A 19,373-nucleotide genomic window follows, 5' to 3' on the forward strand; every position below is an offset into this window, starting at 1 on the left:
TCTTGGGAAACTAATAATAGAAAAGTTGTGTATATTTTTCAAAGTAATGAAAAAATTAGAATAGCAATCTAAGGACTGCATCACCTGAGCCCCCTTGCTCTCTGGCTTCTGGTTGGGTTCTCCAGTGGGAGGCACTGTGACACTGGGCCCTTCCCTTTCCTGGAGGGCTGGGAGTGGTAAGGCTCCTTGCTATTGCTAGTTCCTGGATACCCCACTACTAGAGGTTCCTGTAACCCTGACCACATCTTTGTAAATGGTCTCTTCACCAAACCGTCCTCACCAAAATCCTCTGAATGTCTGTTTCTTGCTGGGACCCTCACTGATACAAGTACTTATCCCCTCCGGTTTCAGAACAGTCCTCTCAGCTATGCCTGATGTTCTGCATGCCAGAAATCCTCTGTTTTACTTTTTTTTGGAAAATAATCCTCAGGACTTCTGTGGGGGTGGGGAGTAGGGGGATGGAGAGTTGCCTAACAATGTGGAATGGGGCGTGGTGGGACAGGCGATAGGATCTAGGGAAGCAAGTGCGTCTTAGCTTTCACTCAATTTTCCTTGCTTTTAGCTACCTCCCCACCCCCACTCAACCCCATCTTTGCTCCCAGACCCTGAGCCTTTTGAGGATTCTGATGTGTAAATCTGGCTCTTTTTCCCACTGCCAGTGTAGGGTTCTACTATCTGTAGGTAGTTAGGACCTATCTTTAGCTAGTTAGGACCCATCTTTTATCCATCTCCTTTACAAAATGTTCCTAATGTCTCAGCTCCTGTTCCCCATAATGACCTGACTAGTCAATAAGTTTGCCTTCACAAAAACTTCAACCTTTTGCTGTGCAAACGATCCTGTTAACAGGGTGAAAATCCAATAAAAAACAAAACCAAAACTCTACTGCAGTTATAATAGGTTTTTTAGAGTACGTGAAGTGAGATGCGTGGATTCATTCTATCTTAATCTGGAAGCCTCCATAAATATTTTTCGAAGTTGAGTTTAACGTGAGCATCCCTGGAGTATATATAGGTATTCTGTCACCTAATAAGGCCAGATAGATTAGCCTTAACCACCGACAGATTTAGGAGTAGGGCTTGACCTCCCCTTATGAGAGTTGAGGATGGTGACCGAGATATCTGAAGAGGAGACTGCACCACTGCTGCATAGAGGTGGGTGGACCGAATACCCATAGTCAGAATGCGGTTCTGCATCTCTGCAACCCAGGGGGGGAAAGGATGGTCAAAAACACCAACTTCTGGACGGCAGTTGCATCTTCCAAAGTTTGTTCTTTGTAATTGTAGTCCTATGATATGTTCTAAGATAGAAGGATCAAATTAGTTTGAGAAATGTGTATACTATGTCCCCTTCGCCTTGGACATCGTCAAATATGGTACATATTAAAGGCTATGGAGAATCCTGTGATTAAGTCATATGATTGGCTTTATTGCCTCCACTTGTCTCCGATATTATTTTACCACGTAACTTTTTGCATCCTGTAATACCTGATAAACTTGGAAATACCTAATAAATTATGGAAAAATTCCATAATTTAATCCAGAATAGTTTTAAAGAAAATGTAACCAAATGACATGTTGCTCATGAAACAAAAATTAGAAGAAATATCAACAAAACCCTCTTAGAAATTCCTATGAACTTGCCATGATAAACTGTATCTATAGTGTACCTCTTAGAACATTGAGTTGACCTGCATCTGGGGTTAGCTAAACTCTTGTGGACACCTTCCAAAAATGATGACATTTAGCTTTACAGTAAGTGATATTGGGCCATCTGCTGAATGTTTGTGTCCCCTAGAATTCATATGTTGAAATCCTAACCCCTAGAGTTATTTTGGAAAGTGGCGCCTTTGGGTGGTGATTAGTTCGTGAAGGCAGAGCCCTTCATTAAAAAGAGGCCTGAGAGAGACCCCCGGCCCCTTCTGCCATGTGAGGTGACAGTGAGAAGATGGCTGTCCATGAGGAAGCAGCCTCTCACCAGGCACCAAATCTGCTGGCACCATGACCTTGGACTTCCAAGCCCTCAGAACTGTGAGCATAAAAGTTTGTTGTTTATAAGCTACCTAGTATGTGGTATTTTGTTACAGCAGGCCGAGTGGATTAAGACACCATCCTTTTTTGCCACAATTAGAATTCAGCAGTTGCTAAGTAAAGCCATTGCCAGATCTTCAAAATATAATCATTTTTTTCTGTATAAAAGAAATGGTTATATTTCTCAACCATAAACTAGAAAAGAAGCATCCAGCTTAGAATGCATGCATGCAGAACATTTTGGATTTCATCTTTTCCACTGACTTTTGTTTACACATTTACATAAAGAAACAAGAGTCACATATTTATTTTGTTAAGTTAATGTAGTTTGTAGAGTTGTCCATCCCCCAGTTAACTGGACATTTAAGTTTTGTCTTTTGTACCTAATATATTTTGTACAAACATCTACATAAAGTGACAGTATGACAGTGTTCGCATATTTATTTTATTAAGTTACTATAGTTTGTATAGATCTGTCAATTATTGGGCATTTGAATTTTTTCAAATGTTCATTTTTTTTTAATCAATAATGTAAACTTTGTCGTACACATCGTTTCATGATTTTGGAAAATTCCTTGGAATATAATTTGAAAATGAGATTAAAGACTAAATTTTTCTGGTTCTAATATTTTATTGCCGAACTGTTAAAACTTTTCAAGAAGTCAGAACATCACCTTTTCTGGGCTCCTCTGACCAGATCCTAACTTAAATTCTAACTTAAATTAAGGTCATTGTGGCTCCTTTACAAAACAGTCTAGCACCAAGGAAGAAATGTGTAATATTTTTTTTCTTTACTTGTAAGAGGCTGGGTTTTGAGGGGAAGGAGGACTATCTCAATTATAGAAATAATAGGAATTATGGCCAAAGAATTGGTGTTTCATTCCTGAATGCCCCTTATCCCTGAGATCTTTGTGGTCTTCTAGAATTGATTTATGGAAACGTTTTTGTGCACCAGTTTTTGAAAAAGAGTTCTTAAGCTCCAGGAGGTCAGTTTGAGGCTTGGCCACTCCAGCGGTAGGAATCCAACCCAGGAGAGAGTTTTCTTCATCGTTGTCTGTGTTCAAGGTCAAATGTTCTTCTGGCTTACTTAAAAAATGTTCTAGGTTGAAATCTAAGTCTGATTTGTTTTGTAAAATACTAGGCTTACTAAGGCTACCAGGTGTTTGACTCATAGCATACTGATCATGTAAGGCAGATTTGAAATGTTCATATCGAACATAATTGCTCGGGTTGCAATAAGGTGTAGGTTGGGGTTTTAATAACTGTCTCCAGTACAAATCTTCTGATTTTTTAGTATCTGTGATTTTTGGAAATGGTTTTATGTCATAAATGTTAGTCAGATCTTTAGTTGGATAACAAGGTGAGTGTGCATAGGTAGATAATAAGCTTTGTTCTTCCTTAATCTTGTCTTCCATTTCCCGGCATTTACGGGTTATATCCGCTGTTGTGTTATCGCTAAGTGCCATCATTTCTGTAGAGCTGGGTATAAAGGTATGAAAATTACACAAAACTCTAGGGGTACAATCTGGACATGAAGGCGGTCTTTGCTGGAGAGTAGCCTCCAGAGGACGTCGATTCTGAATCAGTCGGGCGATTCGTCCTTCAAAGGGTCTGGAGGGTTTAAAGACAGACTGGAATTTTTCTTGCTGTAGTGGTGGAATAAAAAGGAGAAAATTGATAAATCAATAAACCTGGCATTGTGAGGATATTGCCACAAATGGCAGGTCAAAAGCCACACCCATTTTCACTGTTTGAGTAAACACAGGATGGGTGTAGGAAAACACAATCCACCGTTCTTTTATGTTTAAGGACATTAAAATTGGGATCCTTAATAAACACATTTTCCTTCTCTACCAATTTTTGCTAATATAGAACGGACATGTTTTTATTTGGCTATAGAGAAGTTTCCCTATATAGGAACTCTTTGCTTTCAAACTCTCAAGGATAAAAAGGATCACCGGAACAAACTTCTGCCTATCACCAATAGATGATAACAGTTATGTGCAGTTATGTAAATCTCAGCCAACGCTTGCTTAATTCGGCCAAGGCAAGGGTTCTCAAACCTTGGCTGAATCAGGATGAGCTGAGATTCCTGCACTTGATCCTCTGAGACTGTGATTTAGAAGGTCTGCAGTGGGGCTCAGAAAATGCTTTTTTGACCAAGCATCTCAGGTGATGCTGAGGCTATTGATGTGCTCTGCTTGGAGAAACACTGCCATATCTGTGCTTGTTTTCTGAGATGTTTTTCTCATTATTGTGAACTCAGTCATGCCTGTAACTGCAAAAATGGTAAGTGTATTTGAAGGGTTATTGAGGTTTGTGTCTGTGGGGGCAGGAGGAAAAAGGGAAGAGTTGACTTGGAAGGGGCATAATGGAACTCTCTGGAATGATGCTAATTTTCAACATATTGATAGGATTTTGAATTACAAAGGTATGTGTATTTGTCAAAACTCATTAAATATATACTTAATATTTGTGCAATTTTATTGAATGTGTATTTACCTTAAAAAAAGAAACTACAAACAAATCGAACTCTGATTAATGATAAGCATGCTGAATGTTTGGGGGGGGGGTGAAATACACAAATGTGTTTAATTCATTCTGAAATGCATAAGAAATGTGTACTGACGGATGGAGGGATGGAGAGATGGATTATGTAATAAGTATATTAATATGCTAATGGTAGAATCTAGGTGATGGCATATGCGTGTTAACTATAAAATTAGTTAAACTTTGCTGTGTGTTTGAAATTTTTTATAATACCTTGAAGAAAAAAACTAAAAAAAGAAAAAATGTATAATGATGATGGAATAGGTAGTGGAGATAATAAAAAATGTGACTGGTGAGAAAGAACAGTAGTTTAGACTTAAAAAACAAAGTGAACTTAGGAACAGCCTTTTGGAACCTACTTTGTTCACAGCTGGAGGAATTTCCATATTGTTATTAACTAATCCATTACAGCGTTTTACTACCCAGGTTTTAGTAGATTCTATGAAAAAAAGAAAAAAAACCCCAGCTCTTTGAAATGCTTTGTTAAATTTGTCATAAACAAAAATATAAGGTGTATCATATCCTACTTTGACAGCATCCCTTTATGCAACGAGAAGTTTTTGTACCTTTATTTTATTCTACTGCAACCAGATATTTCATACACATATTTATTACCACTAACACATACCTTCTCAGAGTTCATTATTTTTGCTTTAGTAAGAAACCAGCAAGATTCACTAAACTTTATTTTAAACTTCCAACTATTTTAGCCATATTTTATCCTGTCACTAATAAAAATTAAAGTGGTAATTTACTTGCAAAATAATTTTGCATATAATAAACTTTGCAAGCATCCTTTATATAACTGTACATGTGTTTCTTTATGAAAATGATCAAGCTGCTTCCTAAGGAGCTGGACCCTACTGGATCAAATCTGTGGACCTCTGAGCAGTTGCTGAACACACCCAACAATGTCAGCATATACATAGCGTCTATTCTAGCCTTAGAGAATGCTTGTTGCAAGTGAAAAATAAAATTAAAACCCCTTCAGTGAATGATAAAGCAGTTTATGGAACGACTTCTGATGTTCTAATTTCATATTGCTTTAGGAATTACTGAAGCTAATATAAAATACACGTGTTCAGTCTAAAAAGAGATCATGTTGAAATAGCTTAGTTGTTTTTTATGTATCTTTCCACAGTTTACATCTTAGAAAATACTAATTTTGTTTTCAAAATTTTGTAGGTATAGAGGATAAAATTTAGGTCCCAAATAAAATAATAAACAATATCCGGTCATTTTATTTCATTTATATAATTAAGCCAATAGATTATAGTTTTTATCACTAAAGGACTTGATCATTCTATCAAGCAATTTCAGATAATTAAGAACTCTCTATTGATTTTTACAGAGCATTTATTGGCTTTTGATTGTAATTCAGCCAATTCTCAATTATTGTGGATGTTGGAAAGCCTTTATTTCTTCAAAAGCAGTAATAATGTACAAGATATACAAATATACAGATTCACAGAATTTAAGAATCTCATTAAATTACTAGGTAAGCTTTTGTAAACCAATCCCTTTGTAAATTTTAGCAACAGTAACAGTATAAAATCTGTTAAAAAAAATCCAACAGTATTGTGAAGAGAAAAAGGAACTTTGATTGTTTTTCAAAATAGTGGAGAAAGGTATTCGAACCAGTACAAATCCATTCACAATTAACTTCTAAAATAAGTTAAATTTTCCCTTTTGTAGCTTGGTCACCAATGCTTATGAAGCAGATAAGCAGTGGGCAAAGCAAGAGAGAGCCCAACACCTAGATACTTTCCCCTCAAATAAGTGAGAGTCGACTGCAATCACTTACGGGCTCTGGATCAAATCCTATCTGTGCAGTTAAGTCTGCTAACTCCTTTTCATGGTAATCATCCAGTTCAAGAGGGTTCATGGGCCCCAGACCTTAATGGAAACATCATATCTTATTATTTTGTTAAATGAAGAATGGCACATAAATGAAAAACTTTGTAATATAATTAGAACCAACAAAATGATATCCAACTTTATCTCCCAGTTACCCACTAAGAGAAACTTACCACCCATCTTAATTGCTATTAGTACTTTGATAAGAAACAGGGGAAAATACCATAAGATAAAAGCTTGTGACAGCACTCATTAAATATCTAATTTCTTTTTATTGTAGTAAAGTAAACTCATACCTGTAAAATCATGGGTGTATGAAGTGATCCAGTGGGACCTCTCGAGATTTCTTTGTATATTGGCTTCTTTTAGAGAGTTAATAGGATCCCATGAATTTAAAGAAGGGTTAGGGGCGAAGGTTTTAGGAGGTTTTGGGTAGAATATTGGCTTGTTTTTCCCAACACATTTAGGAAGCTAGAATAAGAACATAAAAGATGATGGCTCTTAATGTCATCTCATATAATAAGGACTGATTCGCTCTCTCACCAAGAATGGGGAAATTCCAGGCCGAAGTCAGATTCTGTTTTTTAATTCATTAATTACTAATATTCTGCAACCATAACCATATTTAGAGTTAAACACAATATTTTATCAAAGGCGGTCTTTTCTGAAAGTCTTGCTCTTACAGGCACTGTGATGATGTGCATTGGAGGGGTGTTCCTGGAAGCACTTGGCCTCCAGCGAAGTTTTGTTAGAGGAGCACCATAGCCTAAGTCTAACCAGAAGTGTGTGCCTCCCACTTCTCCATGCCTGCCTGGAATGACACCATTTGATATATTTTATGAATGTGATAAAAGTTAAGTCACCGACATTCAAATAAATTTTTTTTTTTGTTCCGTAGACTTAACTACTTACTATGGAGTTTTATTTTGTATTTTCAAAAGAGGTAAAAGTGAATGCATGAATGAGTTTCACTATAGTCTCTGATTACTTAGAAATTCACCTTTTCTCAGATTGGTGATGTTCAGTAAATTATTTACTGAGCACCTATATGTAGTAGCAGGAAACAAAGGTAGATCAGACACAAATCTTGCCATCCAGGAGTGAATTGGCTAGATAAGGAATGAACACAAATGGCTCCTATAAGATGAAAAGTCACTCTTTGTTATGAAAGAGGTTAAGACAAAATTATGTGGAAGTTCCGAGGAGGGAGGGACTGATTCTAGCCGAATAGGGAGTGGGGGCTGAGAGCAGCGAGATGGGGAAGAGACAAGGGCCCGTGTTATGTCCAATTACAGAAAGCAGGCCTCGAGTGACACGCAGAGAGGCGGAGGCCAGAGGAGCAGCAAGAGCAGGGGTATGGGTGGTGGTGAGAGTGCGGAACTAACATTTCTTGAACCCTGCACACTTCTCGCCATCCTTAACATTCACTGGCCCTGGGGCTAGAGTACAGATGGAAGCCCACACACCATTACTCTGAATAGCTTAATTTATAAATCAAGCAAATAAACTGTTAAATAAGTAAAATATGTTCCATTCTCCTACCTTGACAAAATACCTTCATAACAACCTGAAGACTAGGTTCAAATTTGGGCTTCTTAGACAATGCACTGGGACGTAGTAGTTCAGGAAGAGCCAGCTGCCGGCCCCTTGCCTCACCATCCCGACTGCGTTCTTCCTACCCCCAGTTCCATTCCAAACTATGAGGTACCTTGAATACCTGGGGGTACCCTAGCCCTCAGATTCAACCGCATCGACCTCTTCTCTCCGCTTCCAGCAAACGGTCATCTTTTGGCCACCGCTTTGGCCTAGAGATATGTACTAGCTTGGCAGCACCGTCAACCCCGGGCCTGAGGATGCAACCCCGGGAAGGCTCTGGAACAGGGTTCTGAGCTGTTTTGTCAGAGGATTCTGCAGTCCGGTGTCAGTCTGGGGTGGAGACTGTGGACCGTGGGTTGCATATGAACATACCCTCTTGCCCCCACAAACTCCCTGTCCCTTAGGGAGGGGCACAGCCTCTAGAGCATGGGACCCTTTAAAGTTCCTGAGCCTAAGGGTGATGCTGCTCGCAGCAGCCCTGTGAGGTTGAAGTGATCCCTAGTTTACGTATGTAGCGTAGTCATGGTAAAAGGCACTTGGTAAAAATCTGTCTCAAGAAATATTAAATAACCACACCTTTAAATCTTTAACAAATCTTTGGTTTGCTTATTCAAGGCTAAAGAAAGCCCTCTTTATTCTCCTTTATTATGATTTGTAAGGGCAGCTTATTTAAAAATGAGGACTTTAAAAAAATACTGTTCTGAGGGGCTAGATTAACCTTGTGTCTCACTCTGGTTTAAACTAACAGCAGTGATCTGGTGAAATGCATTCAAGGGCACGGAGGAAGGAAATTGGGAGTGTGAAATTTTACTGTAGACTGTGGTGCCTCAGGAAGACTTCAGAGAGCCAGGAAATATCTGCGACTAGAGAGCTGGCTGATTTTCAGTACGTTAAAGCGATGTTATTCTCAGAGGATCGTGGAGAGGGTCTAGTGGTGATCATTCACTCCATAGGCATTTATTTGTTAAATATACCATTCACAGGGTAAAGTTTGCATCTGATGAGGACGGTAAGTACAAGGCGGGAAGAAGAATTCTAGTTCCTAAGATGTTAGACAGACATCCTAGTCTGCAAATGAGTGATGTTAGGTGTTTTGAATGTGGGGTCCGTCCTCAGAGGGATCGTACTATACAAGTTGTAGTTATACTTCCAGCATAGCCTATGAAATCTGTGTAACTCATAAGTTATTGAAAAAACATTTACCGAATATTTATTACATGCAAAACTATGTGCAGGGTTCTAAGGGCTCTGTGCTGGGCATGAAAACTTCACAAATTGTCATTAAATAACAGAAATTAATACTGTTGCAGCACATTAAGTAAAACAAAAAAATTATAGTTTTTTTTTTTTTTGGTTTAATAGGGGAATAGGAGAATATTTATCGTGGAGACCACTTCGTCCTTTGGAGAGACTTTAGCATTAAAGCCACTGGTTGGTTCTTCATTGGCTCATATTGCATTATATTGTACCAGCACCCTTTGTACATTAAAAAGTTACAATTAGGAACTTTGTTCATTTACATATGAAATGTATTTCTACATACATAGAGCGGGAAGGAGCCAGAGAGGGAGGGAGAGAGAACGTTCACGCAAGCACTTTGAAAGGGAGAGTCGAAGACAGAAGATGCGCAGCGGAGGAAAGGGCCGCCTGGATCACACTGCAGGGAACGTGGAGGGTGAAAGACGGGAAATAGGGAGCATGTGTGGTAGGGAAGAGAGAATCTTCCGGTTTCCCATCTGGATACCCTGGTTGTTGCTGGGAGTGTGCGGGGGGGGGGGGGGATGGTGGGGCTCGTGGTGGTACTGGTGGTGGAGAGGGGCACTGTGCACAATGTGTTATTTGATAAGAGGTCACGTTTCTAAAGGAAGCGACTGCGTGCTCGCCAAATGCATTATGGTTCTTTGAGGATGAGCATGGGTTATGGGTGCCATTCTGGAGAGACAGAACTGTCCTAGGACTATGAATGCATCTGTAGGAGGGGGATGGACACCTTAGATCGGAAAGACGGCCGATGCTTCAAGAAGGAAAACTGCATCCCTTTATAAGGGTGATCAGGAGTGCTGCTCTTTCCAAGGGAGGCCAAAAGTCTTTCGAGTATTTAGAGTTATGTATATTGGTTAGTCAGCTCAGTTAGGTTTGGAAAATGGTTTGTTAAAATATTTCAAATAGTCCAGGATTAGGGAGGTTTATGGCACTTGACCTCTGTGATTATATCTGATCTTACTCAAAAGGTGATTATAAGGTAGATTTCATCCTAAAGAGTATTTTTGCACAGCAAAAGCTAAGATGCTTGAGTTTTTGAAAAATAGAAAGCACAAAAGTCTTTGACCGCTTGAGCAAGTAATGATATAAACAGACCCAAAGAGTCAAATATTATAACTTACTGTTTGTTGGTTATAAAAGGAAAAAGAATGTTCTGATTGGCTTGGTAATGGCTGGGAATGACCCGTAAGAAGAAGTCGCCGAGGGAAGAGAGTGGTAGCTGGAGAGGTGCCGGGGAGAGCGACAAGTACAACGATAATTAGTTACTATGGAGGGGAAAACCGGGCCGGGCCAACCAGGCAGAGGGGTTCGGCAGCTCTAGGGTCTGGGTGGGAAGAAGGTACCTAGATTTCTGTGATTCTCAAAGGCACAGGCTTCATATACATGCGATGTAAAAGGTTAAGGGCAAAGTGACATTTAAAGTACTCTGTCAGAATTAAGCCCCAACACTTAAAATGGAGTTGTAATTATTGTAATAATACTGACAACAGCTAACATTGGCTCTGAGCTTACAATGTGCTAATATGGTGCTGAATGCTTTTGCATGCATTTCATTCTCAAAATAACCCTATCAAGTAGACTTATTATTATTCCTGTTTTATCTAGGAGGAAACAGGTATTGCAGGGTTAAACATTACCCAGAATCATAGGGCTGACTCTGGGTAATGTTTAACCCTGTAATACCTGTTTTAGAGCTTTAGAGCCACTTTAAAATTCACACTCTTTGCCGGTATCTTATACATCTCTTCTTATTGGCTTGGATGAGAAATAACTAAAATATGGCTCCTGGAGTTTTCTCTTTTACAATTAGGAGACACATGTTCAAGTTATTGGTGTCACTTCACTTCCTCTTCCACTGGGCATAGGGTAGAGTAGGAGGAGAGAGAAGGCAATTAGCCCATAAAACAAGTTCTGAGTTCTTGAACAAAGCATTTCTTGCTATGAGATTCACCCCCAGAGAATGAGTAATGCAGTTATGTAATCAGTTGTGGTGGGTGGGGCATAGCCTGGGAATGGGAGTTTGTAAAAGCCATCCCAGGTGATTCTGATGTGCAGCCAAGGTTGAGAACCACTCCTCTAGCAAGAGGAAAGGCAGACACTATAAAAAGTCTTCTCCTTTAGCAAACAGAACATTGCAGATAGAGTTGAAGACTCTTTGACTACCTCCTCTAATTAAGTGGTGAAAGGTAGGGGAGGACAAGGACAGGGTATATCCTAAAGGAAAAAAAGAAAGATGAATCTGTGGTCATCCCATAAACCTGGATATCAACTTTATTTTTATTTCTTTGTCCAGGGAAGTGTAAAATTTTATTAGGATCGGGGATGAGCCAGAAGAACGGAAGTTTGAAAATTAAGATCGGTTAGAACAGATTAAGGAAGTGGGATTAATCATTACAAGAAGAGTCAAATCAGTCAAAAATATTTATGCACAAAGTGCTGTGGGGGAATATATTATAAAATATTTTTAAAGAGCTTGTGATTTAGTTGACAAGATATAAAATACATGTGAAAAGTTATTTTTAGTAAATGTTGTAGAAGAGGGAGAAATCACTTCTGTTGGAGTAATAATAATATTACTTTTATAAAATTGCTTTATAAATTACAACACTTTTTCAAAGTGCTTCCATATCTTTAACGTGCTTCTCATACCCTGTGAAGTTTGTAGGACAGATTCTATTGAAATTATACTGATATATTTTATTAATTAAAGCTCAGAGAAGAGGAAGTATGTCTAATATTACTTAGGAACAATGGCAGATAGATGACTAACTGGAACATAGGTCTCTTGAGTTGGTTCTCTTTCTATTATACAGCAGAAACAATGGCAGTTGAGCTGAGCCTTGAAGAGTAAGCAAGTTTTAGGCAAGCAGAGAGGGCATGAACGGAGGGCATTCCAGGAACGGGAAACGGCCGTGAACCTGTTGGAAGACTGGCGAGTGGAGCCCGGCTTAGGGAGAGAGAAAGGCCAGATCCTGAATGATCTTTGTAGCTCAGTTAGAGCACTGAGGTTTGCACGTAGGTAAAAGGGAGCTAGTCAAGGTTGTTGCAAAGGGGCGTGATGTGGAGAAAGCAGCATTTTAATGAGCAGGTAGAAATAAGGGAAATTGAAAGAAGAACCAAAAGTTTAGGGCCAGAGACTTCGGCTGTAACAACATGTGATGGTGAAATGGTCTCTAGAATAGCTTCTTATATTTCTGGGTTGCTCGGATATAGATTTTGCTTGAAAGAATCAAAGAGAGCCAGTAAAATACATGATTTTTAAATTTTTTTCTTGATGTGTAACTTTACAGAAAACAAATAGGAAACCGCTTACTTCATACGTGACTGCGTGACATTGCAGTGACCACACTGGCCTGCCACAGTGGCCTTTGTAAGTAAAATTTAAATGCTTCCAGCACTCCATAATCACGTATTGTCTACCTCATAGATTGTTCGATACCAAGGAAAATACTTGGCACTGCCTCTCACAAACTCAATGGCCAATGAATGTTAGCTATAATTATTTTCAAATTTATATTTTCCTTCATGACTTAAAATTTTTCTTTTTATCCATGTGGAATCATGGTATGGAGGTTAAAAGCAGAGACTACAGTCTCATGAGCCTGACTTCTGAGCCTCAGTTTCCTTGTGTATAAAACAGGGATAGTGATACTAACCATATGAGCATATTATGAGGGCTAAATGACATACTATGTCTAAAGTGCTTAGTGTGTTATCAGTTTCTCATAAACAGTAGCTATTGTATTTTATTTTTGATCCTACGCAAGTATAATGTTTGGGACAATAAATTGCAGATCTTTCTGAAAATGTCCCATTTGCTCTATGCATATGTGGATTTATTCGATATATTAAGAATCATAAGAATAGAGTTGGAGGACATACAGTGAATGAAGTATAGTCCTCCTCCACGTTTTGGGAGGATTGTTTTTTCTGTAAGTGTGGAAATGTTACATAATTGCCAGAAGTATATGAAATCAGCTAAGAAAACGACAAAAAAAATGTGACTCATAGTCAAAATCTCAAAGTTTTCACCTAGATAGAATATAAAAACAGTACCTTTTGGATTTTTTATAAATGTATAGACTAAAAACATTTTTTACTTTGTTTTAAATGCACATTTAAGAAGATACTTACGTCATAATATACACTCTGACCTGGCCAAGTCAAGCCTTTCTTCTTTGAATCCATGGGAATATCAACTAGCTCATATCTGTAAGGATTACCTGAAATTTTCAGGAAAAGCATTGTTAGCCTGAATATACAAGAACAGCCTTCTAATTAATGGGACCTATGTGTACAATAAATAGAAATAACATGCGGTGGAGAGGGATGCAGGTGCACATTTTAGCTGTGCAGTTATAGCTTGGTTTGACTTCTTGCCCCCCTACTGGGCAGCGCGTGGGCCGCAGAGAGTGAGAATGACTCTAACCCAGTGCCCTGCTCCCTGCCCAGCCTCCCCAATGCAACCAGGCATAGCGCTGGACACTAAATGACAGGTACATACACACACATGCATGTGTGGGTACCTACCTGTAGAGGCATGTATTTTATACAACTTTGACTACCTATTGTCAGTGCTGACTGGACTGAGAGGTAATAGAAGAGTTTGACATGCTGCCTGCATACTGGAATCACTAAGTGGTAGCAGTAAAAATAGCACCTGCTAACACATCTCTGTTATCTGTGAAGTAGATGCTATATTCCCATTTTATAGATTGGGAAGTGGAGACAGAGAAATGAGGATACTTCCCCGTGGTCCGTGGTGAGTAAGTGGTAGAGCCAGAACTCCGCCCACGCAGTCTGACCCCATGCGCATGCTCTGAAACGTGCCGCTGTAGCCCCTCTCAACACGCCGCTGTCCCCGTTAGGTGGCGAGGCGCATAGTGCTGGCGGCAGTGTTCCGTTCTTACACTTGGGTTCAACTGTCCATGTACGGAGAACCTGCCTCATAGGACAGCGCTCGGGTCTCACCTCACAGCCTGAATTCATGCCGCAAATATCTGTCTCGCCTACCCTGTGCCTTTTCTGTCACCTTCAGTTACCTTCAATCTTTCTCCATAGGATTCTTGGTTTTGAGATGACTAGTGTAAGGGCCTACCATCTTCTGTAATTAAACACATCTGGGAAGACCCCAGTGTTTGCATCTGTGAGACAATGCTCCAGGGTGTTAAGAGGACCTGAACAAACTGCTCCCATTACTTTCCAAATCTTATTTCAATGAGGATCTTTCACTGTCATCACAACGGCTACATCCACATCCAGACTCTGATGTACTGAACCAGCCATTGTCCCTTGTGCTGATCGTATAAGCTGGGGTGGAATTTTTAAGAGCTAAACCATAGGAGAGAGCAGGAAGGAAATAGAAACAGAAAATGACAAGTAGAATAAAAACCAATTCTACAATGTTTGGTTTTTGATTCTACCATGGGATCCTCTATGTAAAGAAGAAAAGAGCACCTGCAAATAATCTGATCTAATTGGTCTGTGGTGAGGTCGGCTGAGTCTAAAGTGCAGCCACAGTTGAGAACAACTTTCCTAACCTCACGGGTCACACTCCTATGACCTGAGTCCTTTGCACAAGAAGAATTAATACTGTTCTGATTTCAAATCCTATTTTACCTCTTGTCTTCAAAACCGTTGTATCATACGCCTTCGTCGGCACAGTGGGAGGAAATGGCTGTTGGCTTCGGGCTTTGATGCCAGTGTAGAGGTCCTTAGGTGACGTGAAGGTTGGGAACATGGCGCCACGAGAGATGTGTGTGTGGTAGGGGTGTTCGATCGGATATGGGGAGCAGATCTCGCTGAGATTTAGTCGAGCAAACAAAACAGAATAGAAGAAGCACAATAAAAAAAAATTATCAAATACTTATTGGGATCCTTCTTTGTGGCCAAGTAGTGTTCTAACCCCTGGGGATAGGACAGTGAGTCAAGGCCCTGTGCTCATGGAGTTAGCATTCTGGTGGAATATGTATCATAAGACACATGACGTTTTCTTAATTTTGCTAGACAAATCAAAAATAGATTTAATTTAAAAAATAAATGATACCACATTCTTTATCAGTGAATAACTTTCACAACTGATAAAAGAATGAAGCAGAAGACATATACATTTTGCAGTTCTTAGAATTTCTAGTTGCTTTCAGTTTCTTGCTTCTTGTTTTAAGAGGATCTGAGTACATTAAGGAATTGTTGTGGGCATTCAGCTTCAGTGTGCAAAGTGATCTCTAACCATCTTGGATTGAGAACTTCCAACCCATGCCATCTGTTTCTTTAAGCATTCAATCAACAAAATATACTGCTTGTTTATGTACATAGTACTGTTTAGAGATCATAAAGCCAAAAATAGCTAGTACTCTGAAAGAACCCCAACAAGATGAAAGTCCACAGGGACATACTTTTCCTATCATTTGAAGAACTAGCAGAAGTTTAAAATAAACTGTGAGAGCTATCTAAATTAGAAAATCGAGATTAGGAAGTACATGGAATAGAGAAATGTTATAGATAATTAGAAAATAAAGTAAAGAAAGGTAAGACCAATGTTAGTGGTTGAATTACATCCCCTCAAAATTTGTACGTTGAAGTTTGAAGTTCTAACATGCAGTATTTTATTTCTTTTTGGAAATAGGGTTATTGCAGATGTAATTAGTTAAGACAAGATTATACTGGAGTAGGGTAGGCCCCTAATGACTTTCTAAAGAGTGCAGTATGGAAAGGGGAGGAAAAATGATTATACAATGGGGAAACCTGATAAATACCATTTCAGCTAGGTAATCAAGGCCAACATCAACATTGACAAGTTGGTAGCATTTACTCTCAATAGAATGTTTAGAAAATGTCACTTACTTCTGTGGTCTTCCTCCCTAAAACGCAGTACCTAAGTCTAATCATGAGAAAAACACCAGGCAAATCCCAGTTAGGGGACATTCTCCAAAATATCTGACCAGTAATTCTCAAAATTGTCTAGGTCATAAATAAAAAGGAAAAAACGGAAGCCCGAGAAGTTGTTGCAGCCAAAGGAACAGAAGGAGCCACGACTGCTAAATGTAACGTGGCCCCTTGGATGGGATCCTGGAACGGAAAAAGGACATGAGGGAAAACCCGAGGAAATCCAAGGAAGTGTGGATGCTAGTGAGTAAGCGCACATCAGTATTGGCTCATTAATTGTGACAAGTGTACCATTCTAATTAACATAAGACGCTAATAATAGGGAAAACTGGGTAGGAGATATAGAGGAACTCTCCCAATGATTTTCCCAATAATTCTATACATCTAAAACTGTACTAAAATTAAAAGTTTATTTTGAAAAAATGACCAGGGCATATAAAATTGAGGGAAATCAGTAATACTGTCACCTTGACCTTGTATCAGCCTCCCCTTCTGCTTGTTAAAACCTTTCATGACAAGTCTCATTTGTCCTCATACTAACCTATGGACTGACAAAAATTTTTTTCTTGATTATAACAGAGAAGGAAAATATAAGTTGTATACTCACCCTACTGTTGAATTAGGTGGTTTGGGCATCCTAGAATAAAAATAGGAAATAAATCCTAATTAATATTAAGATCTTTCTAAAGCTTATGTTCCTATTAGAAACTTGCTTAAGAATAAAGATGTATCCATTTTCCAAATAGTGTCTTTAAGGTTGTATTGACTTTATAATATCTTGATTGACTTTCTGGAATACTGAATAATTCACCAGAGATATGATGCCATCATATCTCAGCTGTCCATTGATGGATTTTTTTTTTTCCATTCTGCCTATTCTAACTTCAGTCCCACAAGAGACGTGACATGGGTGGTGAGTGGGACTGACTCCTTCCAATGGCATTCACCCTCCTAGGCAGGCAGGAGCTGGAGTGCTCCGAGGCAGCCCGACACCATGCATATGGTGCGATTACCTGACCTACAGTGACCTGCGTGTGGCCTGCTCGGGGAAGATGTGTCAGGACTGTGTGTGCTTTGTCCCTTTTCCCAGGATCGCTGATCTCTCCCAGCTGACAGGCTAGAACAAAACGGAACAAGGTCCTAAAGGCATGCCTTTTCCAAGTCGGTTCCTTCGAAAGTTGTGTATTTACTAATTACTCCGAGCCATGCACGCCAAGAAATAATACTGCAGCCTAGCGACAAAGTCCATACCAGGGACAGATTGTCATCCACTTTCCTTGGATTCTAACAAATATTTTCAGCCTGTGCACATATTTCTGAAATATTTCAGGCATGAAAATGAACAGAATGTTAATCAGTTGATAGTAAAGATCAGTAAAATTGAGTATACTCTTTAATTTTTAGAAAACGGTATATTAGTCATATAATTTTATTAGTCTATAATATAAATACATGATTCACATGAACCATAAAGAGTTTATATCTTTCTTCATTGTAGTCTTGGAACTAAAAAAGCATGTCTTGTCTTCCAATTGTATTTCCAGTTGAGTTGGGGACAATGAGTATAAGAATCCAAGGGGTCTGCAGCGACTAGATTGGCTCTTATTTGTGAAACATTAAATCTTCATCTAAAAACTTTTTCATTTGACAAATTTAGCTATGATGTTGGTAAGTATATGCCTAAAATTGATTTGGTTTGAAATGGGGAAAAAAAATTAAAAATAAAAGAGAACCTTTTAAAAGAGATTCAAAGATTGAAAGTGAAATGAATGAAAAAGAAAAAGTGCTCAGCGACACCAATTCCTTGACCTGAACCAGTCTTTTATTCCACTGCCACACTATATATCTACTTTTCAGTTTAGTAATCCCAAAGGGTATAATAAACAGGGCCTAGCAACCACAAATTTTATGTCTTTTTGGCTCCCTCTTGTGGCCAAATTCTATACTAACTTCTTTCCTAGAAACAGATTCCTAAAAATTCTAATAGTTAAAGGCAAAGAAGTGGTATTTTCATTGTTGCTTCAGTACTGCCAGTCTTTTATTTTTATCTGAAAATTAAAATGTATGCTTTTGTATTATATACAACAAACTATATCAAAGAGTGAAAAATAATTTAATTACTAGAAAATAATTCCTCTAAGCAAAGGATAAATGAACAAGTATTCCTTATCTAAAAAAGAGACTTAGGAAGTAATTTTATTTATTAATTGTTGCTTGTAGATTGTCATAATTAACTTCTCATAAAATTCTGAATAAAATTATTTCAAGGGCACTGGGGCATTTTCTATGAGCCTTTTAAGAAACATGACAGATTCTTATTCAATTGAGTAACTAGATCAAAGGCAAAGAATGGACCAAGGAGATCTGTATGAACCACTCAAACATTTATTATTCTGTATTCTTATTTTTTTCTTGTTTTAATGCCACAAACTATTAGTGGGTTTTTAGTTTGTTTTATTTTTTGTAATTTGTTTAGTCTTGTTTCTATTGCTATTATCTCTATTGAAAAAAAGGAACATTTGTTTTTCTAAAAGGTCCCATTTTGGAGCTTTTTTTCCCTTATATAACTCATTTCCACTTAAAAATGTTATTTGATCTCACATAAGGAAAAGAAGCCCCAGACTTACAAAGAATCACTTCCATAGATGTCACTTTTTTTGTTCTGCGTCAAATAATAGAGTTGTTCAAAAGGAAGCTTTCTGAAAAGAAAGAAAATATTAGGTTGGACATCTTTTCAAATTAACACAGTGTAATGGTGAGATAGGAAAAGACAAAAAGACACAATACGACTTTGTGCATATGGAAAGGTAATATTTTTAATCAGTGGAAAAGGGTTTACTTTTCAACAAATGCAGGAAAAATTCACTAACCAGTTGGAAAACAACAGATTTCATTGGATTAAAAATTTAAAGAACTGAAAAAAAAAATAAAGAATTGAGGGAAAACAACCTATACAAACAAAATATAGAAGAATTGCAAAATAAATTTAAAGAATTGGGAAAAAATCTATACAAATAAAATGTAGAAGAAAATATACAAGAATATTTTTTTCTTGGTGGTAGGAAAACCATTTTAAATAAGATTTTTCTTTTAAAACTCAAAAACCAAATGGAAATCTGATAGCATCAAATGAAAAGCTATTGAAGACAGGACAGCAAAAAGCTCAAACAGATTGAAAGAAATATTTGCAATAA

At 38.3% G+C, this 19,373-nt stretch overlaps 1 protein-coding gene and 1 long non-coding RNA gene across 2 annotated transcripts in view; one reads left to right on the top strand and one right to left on the bottom strand.

Annotated features, from left to right (window-relative positions):
* Positions 1 to 2,589: 2,589 nt before the first annotated feature.
* CUNH7orf31 (chromosome unknown C7orf31 homolog) overlaps positions 2,590 to 19,373 on the bottom strand; it is a 34,501-nt gene continuing 17,717 nt past the window's right edge. Inside the window, exons 4-10 of the mRNA XM_036230417.1 lie at positions 18,807 to 18,878; positions 16,787 to 16,816; positions 14,914 to 15,095; positions 13,429 to 13,517; positions 6,732 to 6,906; positions 6,383 to 6,474; positions 2,590 to 3,674 (exon numbers count right to left, since the gene is read on the bottom strand). Coding sequence (XP_036086310.1) covers positions 2,862 to 3,674; positions 6,383 to 6,474; positions 6,732 to 6,906; positions 13,429 to 13,517; positions 14,914 to 15,095; positions 16,787 to 16,816; positions 18,807 to 18,878 — 1,453 coding nt within the window. The 3' untranslated portion in view covers positions 2,590 to 2,861. The remainder of the gene's footprint in view (positions 3,675 to 6,382; positions 6,475 to 6,731; positions 6,907 to 13,428; positions 13,518 to 14,913; positions 15,096 to 16,786; positions 16,817 to 18,806; positions 18,879 to 19,373) is intronic.
* Positions 11,267 to 19,373, top strand: part of LOC107518130 — a 389,106-nt gene continuing 380,999 nt past the window's right edge. Inside the window, exon 1 of the long non-coding RNA XR_004953935.1 lies at positions 11,267 to 16,422. This is a non-coding gene — a long non-coding RNA (uncharacterized LOC107518130). The remainder of the gene's footprint in view (positions 16,423 to 19,373) is intronic.

This window comes from Rousettus aegyptiacus, unplaced genomic scaffold, assembly GCF_014176215.1.
Source record: "Rousettus aegyptiacus isolate mRouAeg1 unplaced genomic scaffold, mRouAeg1.p scaffold_m13_p_13, whole genome shotgun sequence".
NCBI classification, from domain to species: Eukaryota; Metazoa; Chordata; class Mammalia; order Chiroptera; family Pteropodidae; genus Rousettus; species Rousettus aegyptiacus.